General features: G+C 40.7%; 1 protein-coding gene across 1 annotated transcript in view; it reads left to right on the top strand.

The window, feature by feature from the left end:
* Positions 1-15,691, top strand: part of LOC138354908 (uncharacterized) — a 269,529-nt gene that overhangs the window by 219,731 nt on the left and 34,107 nt on the right. Inside the window, exon 4 of the mRNA XM_069309390.1 lies at positions 13,597-13,729. Within this exon, the coding sequence (XP_069165491.1) occupies positions 13,597-13,729 (133 nt within the window). The remainder of the gene's footprint in view (positions 1-13,596; positions 13,730-15,691) is intronic.

Raw genomic sequence — 15,691 nt, 5'->3', positions numbered from 1 at the left:
TGGTGAGGTGATTAGGTTTAATATTATCGGCCAATTTTATTCCTCTATTTCTTAGGAATTTGGCTGTTGCTCTCAGACCTTGTACTTTTAGATCTGCTGGTATTTTGTCGACGACAATGGCTTGTACTTGACAGACGTACCTGCCTAAACATTCTGATGGTTGTACCACCTGGTAGACTTGAGGTCCTGTATCAGTTAGAAACCCTGAGATGTTGATGAGTTGTCAGAACTACAGGCCTTAACTGTAGTTCATCTGCCAACTTTTTAGTGACATATGCTCTCTGGGACCCTTGGTCAAACAACCCACGGGTATGGACCTTGGCCCTCTTATTCTGGATGGTAATTTGTGCAGTAGGCAAAATCGCATTACTTTTGTAATCTGCCGCTTGGACACTGATTTTTTCTCGCACCTTGCAGTACTGTACTGTGGTGGGAATGCTATCTTCCACCTTGGGTCTTGAATACGTTAATTTCGTATGTTTGCACAGTGCTGCATGGTGCTTACCTCTTCTACACCTATTGCAGCTGTTGAATTGGGTATCACAATAGTCTATGTTGTGTGACTTGAGACACCTTGAACATCTCTCTAATTCCTGGAGTACAAGTGTCTCTGTCTGGATAATTAGCACAATGGTATCTCGAATGTTACTTTTTGCAGAACATACATGTCCTCCAGCCTACTGCACGCTTGGAAGTTACCGGTTTGGGTGAACAAGTAACAGTAGGCTTGGAGGATTCTGCTGCATTGTCAGATTTTCTCCAACTTGGTGTGAGAGTAATTGACTAATGTTTATTTCAGGTACTTGTTTTACCCTTTAATTGACTATTATTTTCTATTTCTGAAGGCTCGCACGAGGCCTTAACTTCCTCGTTTGCACGTCGTTTGTCTATGATGGAACGCAAACCTTCACTGATGTCCTGTACTGTCAGGATTGTGTTACGTTGATGTGTGTATCATACTCTGTGCATCAAGTATGTCGCTGGACAATTTTCGTTGAATGACTACTTTGGTCATCCACTCACTACTAGTTATATCAACCTTAAGACTGAATGTTCTTAGTAGTGACTCAAACTCCATGCTGAAGGATTGTAATGAGTCAGCAGTCTGATCAGGTTGAGGTAAGTCCAGCAATTGTAGTACTGGATGTATGACAGTTTTCTCATTGCCAGCCGTATCCATCCTGGCTAACTGGTTAAGCCTTGTGGGGCTTGTACTTGGGTTGCTTGCTCAAATGCTGAACAAGGACTAATGATAGCCTAGAGTAAAATTCTGCAATCACTAGGCTATAATCCTACCTCTACTAGAGGTTAGCACTTAAAATTAATACACATTATATATATATATATATATATATATATATATATATATATATATATATATATATATACATATATATATATATATATATATATATATATATATATATATATATATATATATATATAATCTTACACACTAATGATTTGAGTGATAAACCAGTGTCACTGGAAGTACCTTTAGGTTAGCTCCTCAATTATCACCCTAGGATGGTATAGACACTAATTAATCACTCAAAGGTGTAATGATTATATATACACAACTCAACTCGAGCTGATAACAATTACACCCAAAATAGGGTCTGTACAATTAATTAATGGTGCTAGTTTGTTCAATATAGTACAACTAGACTATGGTAATAAATAGGACTAGGATGAACAAAAAATAGTTCAACTAGTCAATGCTAATAGGGGACTAGGATATCAATAAACACTAGTCAATGTATATCCTACCCTGTTGTGGGTTGGCAATTGGTAAACATTGTATTAAGAATACTAGTGCAATGTATATTGAATAATTCTCTATTTAAGAGAAATAATGTACATAATTATTAATGATAGCCTCTTAATAGCCTCTATGAAATTTCTAGTATTATCTAGAAGTATTAAATATTATCAGTGACCTCGCGAAATTATCACCACAAAATCGTGAATAATCTTGCGAGGCCACAGCCACTAATTTGGCTGGCTTTAAAATAAGCACTGTCATTTCACTGAATAACACTCCACCAATTGATGGTTGACCATGACACCGCTGATAAGGCTGGGCTGAGGGGTTCTTGAGCTCGCTCGAGGTTACGCTGCCGGTCTTTGACTGGCGATGTATTGTAATTGAATAAATCACACTAGTACCAGTGTATTTAATGAATCCACTGGTTAACTGGTTCATCCCATACAAAGATGACCAAATAGTCTGTCATCCGGATCGAATATGACCATATAATGTGGGAACCGACTTGTGAGATTTATATTTATTTAATTTGTATGAATTTATATAGAATTTATATACATTGATAACAATTTGTATCATGTTTAGCAGACTATTTCTGCAAATTCTCACAAATCGATCCTTACACATTAGGGGGGTTTATATTAAATTTATATAAATGCAGCCAATCAAACTACAGTATTAAACTACATATATTAGTATATAAATTGAGGAGGTGCCTTATCTTATTGTATAGTAAGCTTAGTCCACCAGGTATATCTGGGATGTAGACTCCAAATTATTCTCATGAGAGGCTAGCTTCCATCGCCCAAGTACCTGATGTACCAAGATTAATTCTTGATTCCTCTTCTTGTTCCTGTCAAAGGGCACTACCTGTAAAGCTGGAATCCTAACATATGACAGCTATATCAGATGAAACATTCATATTATTAAATATGGACCAAGGCTTAATTACCTGTATTTAGAGGCTTTTTCTCGTGCTAACCGGATCCACCCTATATCTACCTAATATTAACTGGCCAGAAATGATTACATAACCGGGTTTTGGTAAGACACTTCCCTTGGTTATGTTGAGTGCGTGTTGATTATGGTAGAGCACTGATGTGATCTCCATAACACTTCGCCCAAGAGAATTATAGGAGCTGAATTTACTCCCCAGCGCCTCTGGTCTTAACAATGGTTGATCTTCACCACCACTGATGCTCCTGGCTAACTTTGTCCAGATGTCAGTAAGGGATAGAATGGTCACATTTACTCTATTTTGATACTGATAATTAAGTTAATTCAAATGAGATGTTTTTATGTTGTAATGAGTCCAAAGACTATTGTATTTAAGAATAATTCCCGACAGAATGGCTGGTGAATTTATAGTACTATGTGGCAATGATATCCCGTTTTCTATTGACGGAAAATTTCATTACAAGCTACATTTTCTATGGGTTAACTTGTGTATACAATCAGCAACAATATTATCTGCATATTGCATGTAATATTAGTAAATGGTGTCGGGTTTTCCAACAACACTAGTCTAATAATATCATGCCCTATATAAGGATTGGCACAAGTAAAATAAGTATAATATTGCGCAGTAAAGAGAATGGTGTAATATTATATTTTTTTTATATAATTTTATATTAAATAACTCTCTTATGTAGATAAATGTCTGTATAAATTTGGTGTTTGTAACCTCTCATCAACCTCTAGTATTTAATTAAAATTTATTAATTTGTCAGTAACCCTTATGTGAAGTTAATCCACACTCATATATTAGATAAATTTACGAGGAAGTACAACCAAAGTTAGTTAAATTTATAACTTGTGCGTCAAACTCCGCGGAAGTAAAAGACCACCCGTTTCTTTGGACAAATCTATGAAAATCATGTGTTAGTTTTAGTGATGTGAAGTTATGCTATTTATCGTATTTAATGGTATTATTTACTTATTTAACTCCAATACTTCCTGTATTTAGGATCGGAACAATGATTGTATAATGTTCATTAACAGGTTGAGAATTAATGAGGTAGGCTACTAATGAATAAGTAGTCTATTTTTTCTGATGAATAAGCAGTCTGTTTCTACTGTTGAATAAGTAGTCTGTTTCTACTGTTGAATAAGTAGTCTGTTTCTTCTAATGAATAAGCAGTCTGTTTCTTCTAATGAATAAGCAGTTTGTTTCTACTGCTAAATATTTGTTAAATTCTTTAATTATTGATTATTGCAAATAGTTATATATTATTGCAAAACAGTGTTGTGTACTGAGCCCAGGCATAAATCCAAACAGTTGGGGTGACAGGTGCCCCTGTATACGATTCATGAGTCGGTTAAGGACAATACGTTCAAGCACTTTACAGACACACGATGTTAGAGATATGGGTCTATAATTATCGAACTGCATATTGTATTAAAAATTAGCAAATGAAGTCGGGTTTTCTCAACAGGTGTCAAAGAAATGCAAGGATTGAAATAATGAGAATGTAATTAAATTTAGTGTGGTTGATAGAGTCCTTGCCATTAAAGTTAGAGTATCAATTCGTTTCATGTGGAGAGGAGGAGGGGATAAGCTCTTTCAAAATTTTCATAATTGCTAGAGTGACGAACATACTTAAAGAAATCAGAGACTTGCAACACGAGGGAATTAGCTAATGACCTCAGGGATTACGATGTATTCCCTGTACAAACCATCTTGACATTGTAGTAGAATTTGAAATTGTACTCCTCAAGATGAAAAATATTCAGCATGATACAGGATAACTATGGTATTAATGTGGAGGCATAATATGTCGGTTACCAAGACACAATAGTTTACATGTAAAGTGTGTTGGGTCGGTGGCGGAAGATGGCAAGGCAGCGTGTGGTGTCCGAATAAGAGAATCAGCGTCAGAAGTACTCACCTAATTGTATTCACTTAATTGTGCTTGCTGGAGTTGAGCTTTGGCTCTTTGGTCCCGCCTCTCAACCGTCAATCAACTGGTGTACAGATTCCTGAGCCTACTGGGCTCTATCATATCTACATATAAAACTGTGTATGGAGTCAGCCTCCACCACATCACAGCCTAATGCATCCCACCTGTTAACTTCTCTGACACTGAATAAGTTCCTTTTAACGTCCCTGTGACTCATTTGGGTACTCAATTTCCACCTGTGTCCCCTTATTCGCTTACCACCCCTGTTAAATAATCCAACCTTGTCAAATCCCCTGAGAATTTTGTATGTGGTGATCATATCTCCCCAAGCTCTTCTGTCTTCTAGCGACGTGAGGTGCATTTCACGCAGCCTTTCCTCGTAACTCATGACTCTTAGCTCTGGGACTAGTCTAGTGGCATACCTCTGAACTTTTTCCAGCTTCGTCTTGTGCTTAAAGTGGTATGAGCTCCATGCTGGGGCCGCATACTCCAGGATTGGTCTTACATATGTGGTATACAAGATTCTGAATGATTCCTTACACAGGTTCCTGAATGTTGTTCTGATGTTAGCCAGCCTCGCATATGCCGCAGACGTAATTCATTTTATGTGGGCTTCAGGAGACAGGTTTGGTGTGATATCAACCCTTAGATCTTTCTCTCTGTCCGTTTCCTGAAGTAATTCATCTCCCATTCTGTATCCTGTGTCTGGCCTTCTGTTTCCGCCGCCTAGTTTCATTACTTTGCATTTACTTGAGTTGAACTTGAGCAGCTATATTTTGGACCATTCATTCATTCTGTCCTAGGTCATCTTGTAGCCTCCTTCTATCCTCCTCTGTTTCAATCCTCCTCATAATTTTTGCGTCATCAGCAAACATTGAGAGAAACGAGTTTATACTCGCCAGGAGATCATTTACTTACAAACAGAAACAGAAACCAAGGATTAACCCCTGCGGGACTCCACTTGTGATGCCTTGCCAATCTGAGACCTCACCCCTCACAGTGACTCGTTAACTTCTGTTGCTTAGGTACTCCCTTATTCAATGGAGTACCTTCCCTTTCACTCCAGCCTGTATCTCCTAGCTTTTTCACTAGCCTCTTGTGTGAAACTGTATCAAAGGCTTTCTGGCAATCCAAAAATATGCAGTCTGCCCATCCCTCACTTTCTTGCCTGATTTTTGTTGCCTGGTCGTAGAATTCAATTAACCCTGTGAGGCAGGACTTGCCATCCCTGAACCCATGTTGATGCTGTGTTACAAAGTTCCTTCACTCCAGATGCTCCACTAGCTTTCTTCGCAAATCTTCTCCATCAGCTTGCATGTTATGCAGGTTAGGGACACTGGCCTGTAGTTCAGTGCCTCCTGTCTATCCCTTTTCTTATATATCGGGACTACATTAGCTGCTTTCCAAATTTTTGGCAGTTCCCCTGTTGTCAGTGATTTGTTATAAACTATGGAGAGTGGTAAGCAAAGTGCTTCTGCTCCTTCCTTTAGTATCCAAGGGGAGATTCCATCTGGGCCTATAGCCTTTGTCACATCCAACTCTAGTAACAACTTCCTTACTTCCTCACTGGTAATCTCAAACTCTTCCAGTGGTTCCTGGTTAACTATTCCTTCTTTTATCTCTGGAATTTCTCCTTGCTCTAAGGTGAAGACCTCCTGGAATTTCTTATTCAGTTCCTCACACACTTTCTTGTCGTTTGTAGTGAATCCTTCCGCCCCTACCCTTAATTTCATTACCTGTTCCTTTACTGTTGTTTTTCTCCTGATGTGGCTGTGCTACAATTTAGGTTGAGTCTTTGCCTTGCTCGCGATAGTCATTTTCGTATTAGAAGTAGTGACTACTTGAGGTGTGTGAATCTACAAGAAATCGCCGTTGAAGAGGCTAGTGAAAACAACCGAGGTCACGGTAAGCGAGTGCTTAGTTTGATTTTCGCCTGTGAAGAGGCAAGTGAGATGTTGACTGTGACCATAGAAAGGGAATGTTTTGTTTAACTGTGCCAACCAAAAGGCTGTGGACACTCGTGTTTCGATGCTAAAGAATATTATTGTACATATGACACCAGGAAGCAGCCAAGAATGTGGTGACGGAACATCAGGGAGCTGGCGACACATGGACGCTACAACCTCCTGAAGATACCATCGTTTCCTAGCAAAGTAATCTGCCCTCCCCCTTTCCCTAGTTGACTAGGCGTTCCCAAGAGAACTAGTAGGAATTTTATTATCATATACCTATATTTTCACGTGGTAGGATACAGCGAGACTATACATGTGAATTGAGTAACGTTAGTATTAATGAAGGCCGAGAGCGGCCGTTGATCGCAGACGTGGTTGAGGCTGTCCTCAACCAGGATAGTTGAGGATAACTATTGTGATAGTTAAAGACAAATCATTATTATTTATGTACTTTTTTGATCAGTAAATGTTCTATTTAGTTTTAAACGCTGTGTTTATATGCACCATCATTACGGTTATTGCACTTTATATATATGTGAAATCCTGACAGTAATCCTGGGGTAATATCGTAGAACGACTGCATGGGCTCGCAGCTCGAGGTCATGTCTGAGGAGCCTGCAAGACTTGTAAGATATGATGAGGGTGTTCAAATTGCATCGACAAGGATTATATGGATATATCTTTTCTGTCAGCTATAAAGCCAATGACACCGTAATATGCAAGGGATTTTTTATTCAAACTTTAGAAGCAAACATGAGTAATTGGATGATAGTTAACTGGGAGAGAGAAAACCTCAGCAGCAGGAGACACATAATAACAGTGAGAGATCATAGTGGAGACAGTGGTTGAGTAACTCAGAGCTTGGACCTATAATGTTCTTGATATGTGAATATGACACAAGTGGGGAAGCAGGGTTCATGATGGAGATATTTGAGAACGGACAAAACTGACGAAATGATGTTTTAAGGAAACTTGATTTGAAAAACAAGAAATCTGAAAGAACTCTATAAAGTAAGACACATTTAACACACTTTGAAAAACAAAAAAGAATGTGCAGTGAACTCTGTGAAATACAATGATGACATTGCAAATTAAGACACTATGAACTCAGTTAAAAAAGGTCGCTCTGTAAAATGAGGTGGAGCAGAAGCAGGGGTGTATATGGAAAGTCGGGCATTGAGTACATGTGGAGATGGAACAGGAGGAGGAGGAGGAGCCTGTTTATTTTAGATTCAGTTACTAGAACAAAATTTCCACGGAGCAGGGGCTATGGTGAGCTCGTGAACACTATTTAGCATAGTTTGAGGGATTGACAGGACGTAGTGTTGGATGCTGGTTACCAAGCGGTAGTAACCTTTGACTCTTAATTCTGTCTATCTTTTTGTTTCTGTTTCTTTCTTGCTCTATGTCTCTATCTCTTTCTTCCTCTATGTCTTTGTCTCTTTTTTTCTCTTTCCTATACTTACAATAACACTATTTAGATTGTGGCTGATGATTTAAACAGCAAGTGCTGTGGGATGTGAGTCTATCAAACTTTAACTCTCAAATCTTTCTCTCTATCTTCCTCTCTCTTATTACTTACTACAGAACTATTTAGGGGAGCTAGTGATGAATAGACATTATTATATTATAAATAAACTAGGAGGCGGCTCTCTCACTCAGTTGCTCTGGAAAGTATTTATAATCATTAACTGTTATTTCATGATTGCAATAAAATGCTTATCTTCTTTCTCTTAATTTCAGTAATACGACCTAGAATACTCTCTATATATATTTAACTCTAATCATTTGTAACTTAAGTCTAATATTCGTCTCTCTATTTACTATTTATTCTGTTATTCCTCTTATCTCTACTATATACAATATATAGCCTGAAACCTCATACCGGAAAGAAAACTCCTATTCGAAAAGGAAATTCTTACCCGAAAAGGAAACTCCTACCCAAGAAAGGAAACTCTTACCCGAAAAGGAAACTCCTACCCAAGAAAGGAAACTCTTACCCGAAAAAGAAACTCCTACCCAAGAAAGGAAACTCTTACCCGAAAAGAAAACGCTTACCTAAAGGGAACATCTAACCCGAAAGAAATTCTTACCAGCTATAAAATCTATTGGTGAAGAAACATTACTTTCACTGAATGATTCTTTATAACAATTTATATGTACAAAATATTTGAATATATGTATGAAACATTATGATTTTCCCTTTTAACTTCGCTCACTTGCAACATTTCATTGTCAATGCTTTGCAATTTTGCAGCTGCATTACAACAGCTTGTAATATCTTACAACTACATTGTAACATGAATCCCTGACACGATCATGACTGTAGTGTTGTTCTGCAGCATTGCAAGCATGAATGTTGGGGTCGGCTTCCTTCCTACATTACACTACTACCAGAAGGGGTAGCTCTCATCCTGTAATCCTCCTATCTTCGCACTTAGATAACTCCACACAAGGCAATTAAACACACACACACACACACACACACACACACACACACACACACACACACACACAAAGCAGCTAACGTAGTCCCGATATACAAGAAAGGGGATTGTTACGGACCCGAGCCCAGCGTCGTAACACGGAGCTGTGACGACCATGCCATCTGTGACTCGGCTCCCGAAACCCCCTCCAAATGGACGGCGCCATCTAGTGAGGACAGGATATACCGGCCACAGGGGCTGGTTTCCCGTCTTGATCAGCTAGTAATGTAGCCGCTGCTGACCTCTGGTGAGGTGGCGCTTAGACAGCAACGCAATCTATGGAGTGGATAGGTGGATGTTTGTGTCTAAGCCGGTAAGTGAGGTGCCCTAGAGTGTAACCAGTACTGATGACGTGTCTGATTACAGAGTCGACCTGGGACTGCTGGATTGGACGATGGACAGTCTACCCAAGGCAGCCATAGTATCTCCACGTGTTTGCTGCAGAAGCTGTGAGTCACCACCCGGATGAACACTGTCGTGTTAGCCTGCCTGTGACGTGGTAGAACCAGGAATTGTCGTACCCGGGGCTGACTGGTGGAGAAGACTAGCCAATGTGGTGAGGAGAGTGATCTGTGAAATCACACGAGGCTCCTGCCTAGGGCTCGCAACCCTAGTATCGGTCGTGGAGTGGCCTACGCAGCAGAGCTGATTGGAACCTGTTAGCTACAGGCTGGATTTGTGGTTGAAGGCCTCCACGACGGTGCACCCAGTGGGACTGTGATTTGGCTGGCCTGTGGCCTGGGTAGATTCGCCTAGGGAATCGAAGGATTCATCGTGAGGCCACAAGACGAGAACCAGGGCTAAGCATCGTTGAGCACCGTGGAACATTCCGCGTCTTCAGATGAAGACGATTCTGCACATGGAATATTTATACCCCCCGTGTGACAGTATATATATTTATTTATTGGTGGTGGTAATTATATATTTAATTTAGTGTATTTGTATCCCTTCCCCTTTAATTTACTTGTTTTATGGAACACACCCCTTGAAAGCCACTACTAACTTGGGGCCGGATACCCAAACTCTAATAAGATCAGAGAAGAACCCAGTTGCGACCCAATAGGGCCGTAACAGGGATAGACAGGAAGCACTGAATTACAGGCTAGTGTCCCTAACTTGCATACCATGCAAGCTGATGGAGAAGATTGTGCGAAGAAAGCTAGTGGAGCACCTGGAGCGAAAGAACTTTGTAACACAGCACCAACATGGATTCAGGGATGGCAGGTCCTGCCTCACAGCGTTACTTGAATTCTACGACCAGGCAACAAAAATAAGGCAAGAAAGAGAAGGGTGGGCAGACTGCATATTTTTGGATTGTCAGAAAGCCTTTGATACAGTGCCACACAAGAGGCTAGTGAGAAAGCTGGAGATGCATGGTGGAGTGAAAGGGAAGGTACTCCGTTGGATACAGGAGTACCTAAGCAACAGGAGACAAGAGTCAGTGTGAGGGGTGAGGCCTCAGATTGGCGAGACGCTACGAGTGGAGTCCAGCAGGGGTCAGTCCTTGGACCTATACTGTTTCTGATATATGTAAATGATCTCTCAGAGGGTATAGAATCGTTTCTCTCAATGTTTGCCGATGATGCAAAAATTATGAGGAGGATTGAAACTGAGGACGATAGTAGGAGGCTACAAGATGACCTAGACAGACTGAGTGAATGGTCCAACAAATGGTTGTTGAAGTTCAACCGGAGTAAATGCAAAGTAATGAAACTTGTGTGGCTCTGTTCTCCGTGTGTGGCTCTGTGCTCCTTGTGTGGCTCTGTGCTCCTTGTGTGGCTCTGTGCTCCATGTGTGGCTCTGTGGTTCTTGTGTGGCTCTGTTCTCCTTGTGTGGATCTGTGCTCCTTGTGTGGCTCTGTGCTCCTTGTGTGGCTCTGTGCTCCTTGTGTGGCTCTGGGGTCCTTGTGTGGCTCTGTGCTCCTTGTGTGGCTCTGTGCTCCTTGTGTGGCTATCTGCTCCTTGTGTGACTCTGTGCTCCTTGTGTGGCTCTGTGCTCCTTGTGTGGCTCTGTGCTCCTTATGTGGTTCTGTGCTCCCTGTGTGGTTCTGTGCTCCTTGTGTGGCTCTGTGCTCCCTGTGTGGTTCTGTGCTCCTTGTGTGGCTCTGTGCTCCCTGTGTGGTTCTGTGCTCCCTGTGTGGCTCTGTGCTCCTTGTGTGGCTCTGTGCTCCTTGTGTGGTTCTGTGCTCCCTGTGTGGTTCTGTGCTCCCTGTGTGGTTCTATGCTCCTTGTGTGGTTCTGTGCTCCCTATGTGGCTCTGTGCTCCTTATGTGGCTCTGTGCTCCTTGTGTGGCTCTGGGCTCCTTGTGTGGCTCTGTGCTCCTTGTGTGGCTCTGTGCTCCCTGTGTGGCTCTGTGCTCCTTGTGTGGCTCTGTGCTCCTTGTGTGGCTCTGGGCTCCTTGTGTGGCTCTGTGCTCCTTGTGTGACTCTGGGCTCCTTGTGTGGCTCTGTGCTCCTTGTGTGGCTCTGTGCTCCTTGTGTGGCTCTGTGCTCCTTGTGTGGCTCTGTGCTCCTTGTGTGGCTATCTGCTCCTTGTGTGGCTATCTGCTCCTTGTGTGGCTCTATGCTCCTTGTGTGGCTCTGTGCTCCTTGTGTGGCTCTGTGCTCCTTGTGTGACTCTGTGCTCCTTGTGTGGCTCTATGCTCCTTGTGTGATTCTGGGCTCCTTGTGTGGCCTTGTGCTCCTTATGTGGCTCTGTGCTCCTTGTGTGGCTCTGTGCTCCTTGTGTGACTCTGGGCTCATTGTGTGGCTCTGGGCTCCTTGTGTGGCTCTGTGCTCCTTGTGTGGCTCCTGAGTAACACTATAAGGTACACAACCAGGTATGATGCTGACTTCCTTTACCTGCCGGTAGATTAAACTTCAGAATCTTATGTTAAGATTAAACCTTAATAATAATGCAGCCGGCACCGGAAAGTTAATTTGTTAAGCCGAGTTCATATCAGGTATTAGTACTCTTTTTGTGAAGTATTACACTTTATTTAAACAATGACAAGAATTATTGTTAAATATTAATTAACCTTGCTAGTTTTATTAATTATGTCTTGATGGGCATTATGCCCACTTTATCACGGACCTACTAAGGAAAATATGGTTATGGCAGACACATGCAACAAGACAAAATGGAATCCAATTTTTATGACCACCTCACCTCACTCTCCTTCCTGATTATTTTGTTGTGATGTTGACCCAGAGTGTTCTGTCTGGTATGTGTAAATACCAGACTTCCTTTTCTCTGCTATCAAGTTCAAGCACGATATTGTAGTTAACTGGTACGGAGCACCGATGAAGTCAAATGTTATTTGTGCATCCACCCTCATGTGCTCATCCACCCATATAGTACACATGAGGATATGTTAGTTGTGTTTCTACCCTCATGTACTCATCCACCCAGAAGGCGCACATGAGAATTGATGAAGTTGCCCGGCCTCTTTAAACTAGGAATTTCTACTCAAGACTACAAAGTCTATCCGAGCTGTCAGTTAAATACTGATCGTTTTATTTATATGGCACAGTTACCCTAAAGTTTATATGGCAATTTGATTTATTAAAGTATCCTGGTAAGACCATACTTACACCTCGTGCCCTAATTGGGTGACATGTAGTGGTTTCTGCTGAACACTTTTGTTCCGGAGACGCTTGACTTGCGCCTAGGAATAGCCAGACATAGATCATGTGGCTCTTATGTAGACCATGTGGATCTTATGTGGACCATGTGGCTCTTACATAGACCATGGGCCTCTTACGTAGACCATATGGCTCTTACGTAGACCATGTGGTTCTTACATAGACCATGTGGCTCTTACGTAGACCATGTGGCTCTTATATAGACCATGTGGCTCTTACATAGACCATGTGGCTCTTACATAGACCATGTGGCTTTTACATAGACCATGTGCCTCTTACATAGACCATGTGGCTCTTACGTAGACCATGTGGCTCTTACATAGACCATGTGGCTCTTATATAGACCATGTGGCTCTAACGAAGACCATGTGGCTCTTATGTCGACCATGTGGCTCTTACATACACCATGTGGCTCTTACGTAGACCATGTGGCTCTTACATAGACCATGTGGCTCTTATATAGACCATGTGGCTCTTATGTAGACCATGTGGCTCTTACATAGGCCATGTGGCTCTTACATAGACCATGTGGCTCTTACATAGACCATGTGGCTCTTACATAGACCATGTGGTTCTTATATAGACCATGTGACTCTTTTATTCTTTAATGCCCTTATAAATCAGGAATAACTAATATATACATATTCCATCATAGTAAAAGTGGATATTTGTCCACATGTGTCAACGTGTATGTGTCTGTGTTCATATATGCTAATTTTAGATACAAATGCACACATTTTTAAATAATTTTTCATATTCTGACATCAAGAAAAATACTTTCGGCGACAGATGATATTTGCAACATACTTTGCCGTTGGTGTTGCAGGATGATTAACAGTGTTACTCTCTCTACCACCCATGATACAGGACTGTGGGAAGAGGAGTACCGCCCGGGCCCGGTCCGCCACCACCACCTACTTGTTGCCAGGCGACCCAACCCTCCCTCACAGGGTAGCAAAGACAGGCAACAACCACGTCCAGTTTATCACCCCCGACAACGGTACGTTAACACTTCCTCCGTCCATTGCTTGCTCGATAATTCTTTGTGCTGTGATAGCGGGACACTATATTATATTTTAGGGTATATTAAAGACTCTTCTTATTATCACCAGTTAGAAAACTGAGAGCAAGTAATCCTTTTTGACGAGAAACTAATATAAATAATAGAAACTTTTGACTGAAAATTTACAATAAAGATCGATGTAAGGGTGTAATGCTCATCAGATGCAACACTATTTTCTCTCTTGGTACTACTAAACAGTTGTTATATTATGACACTCCATCACACATACGAACAGGTGAGTATAATTACCTAAGTGTAGTTATAGGATGAGAGCTACACTCCTGTGACTGGTATCATATACGTTACACAAAAGTGTTCGTAGCATACTTTGTACATGGTAAAGATGTTAGATCAGTGCATGAGATACATATGTTATGCAACACAAATATAAGATACGAAACTCTCTACCGAGATATACTCCCTCAAAAGGTCACCAAGATCTCTGTGTATGTCACAATCATCACACTGAATATCAAGTATCTGAGAAGTACAAACAAGAACATATTCGATTACATCGACCATAAATGAGTTATAAAGAGCTCAGGCCTCTCATAGTCTTCCATACCATGAGTAAGGCTTAGATGTTAAAAAGATATCAATAGCGATCAAATAATTACAAATCCTTTCAAGGCGACGTTTGGCTTCTGACTAAAAGATTTCTAGCTTTTATCCCTCTTGACAAAGAGTAGGCACAGAAATAAAATTAATCCAGGTCGATGTTTACTTTGCTGTTTTAATATTTTCTGTTGACCTGCCGCATCATTATATACAACATTCTTTCTTAAATCATATTTCATAACAATCAAATTAATACCTGGTAAAGTTTGAGAGGCTGTGATTAGTGAATGGTATAAAAGCGAGCTTATTGTGTCTGCTGGATGGATGATTCCTTTCAGACAGTTGTATCGTTTATTTGTGAATTATTTCTAAGCATGTAGGTGTGAATACTAGGCTAGGTAGTAAACTACAGTGGGTGTGCATATGGACTACCAACACACGTCCTGAGCATTTCCTTCATTCATTATTTAGCTTCCGAAGGTCAGGATTTTGTAAATTGTATATGTTTCATCTCCCGAAGCTTGGACATTCACTATTAAATAATTTTACTTTTGGCCAGGTATCAAGATAACCAAATGCACTGTAAATTACTTGTTTTGACTTTCAGGTCTTTGGTAGGAGCTGAACAAATTACAAATGTGTGTTTTCAGGATATAATATGCCCCATACATTTTTCAGAATATTATATTAGAATCTCTCGGCCTGGTAATTTCGTCTTAAGAACTTGGATAAAACGAGTCCAGTGACTTAGGAGCAACTACAAATCATCTGGCAGAATATAAATGCAGAATATTCAGCACAATATTTTTCACACATTTCTCTAAAATTTTGCATTTTATCTTTGGTCTTTGCCAATAAAACTAGATGGCCAACAAACCATAAAACTAGGACAAAAACAGACATACTGCCCGTGCGACAGGCAGCTCTACTGGCGCTTAACTCTATTAACAAATGGACCTTCCTAGACAAGAAATAATATATGACTAAAAGACTAAAAACTGCACAACGTTTAACCTCATTTTAGGTGAGAAATTGTCAGCTTCTTTGCATACATGATAATGAATATATAGATGTCTATCGATTACAGGACATAATTTTCTGCAAAGTAATTATATAAATGTTTGTCAAATCAACTGCTGGAGGGTTATAAAGAGCACCGCAATAGCTAACTGACCAACTAGCAAGTATATATTAGTCCTTAACGTATTCCAGAAGTAAAGTAAACTCTCAGTGAATATACACCAACAAGCGAGGTACACTCTTCTCAAGGGCTGTACAGTTTTCAGACAACTTTTGCTAGCAGTGTGTGTGATGGCTGACAGTTGCCGGGTGTTATCTTAA

The sequence above is a fragment of the Procambarus clarkii genome, chromosome 6 (genome assembly GCF_040958095.1).
Source record: "Procambarus clarkii isolate CNS0578487 chromosome 6, FALCON_Pclarkii_2.0, whole genome shotgun sequence".
Taxonomy (NCBI): domain Eukaryota; kingdom Metazoa; phylum Arthropoda; class Malacostraca; order Decapoda; family Cambaridae; genus Procambarus; species Procambarus clarkii.
The sequence above is the reverse complement of the archived record's forward strand: the minus strand, read 5'-3'. Positions and strand labels throughout refer to the sequence as shown.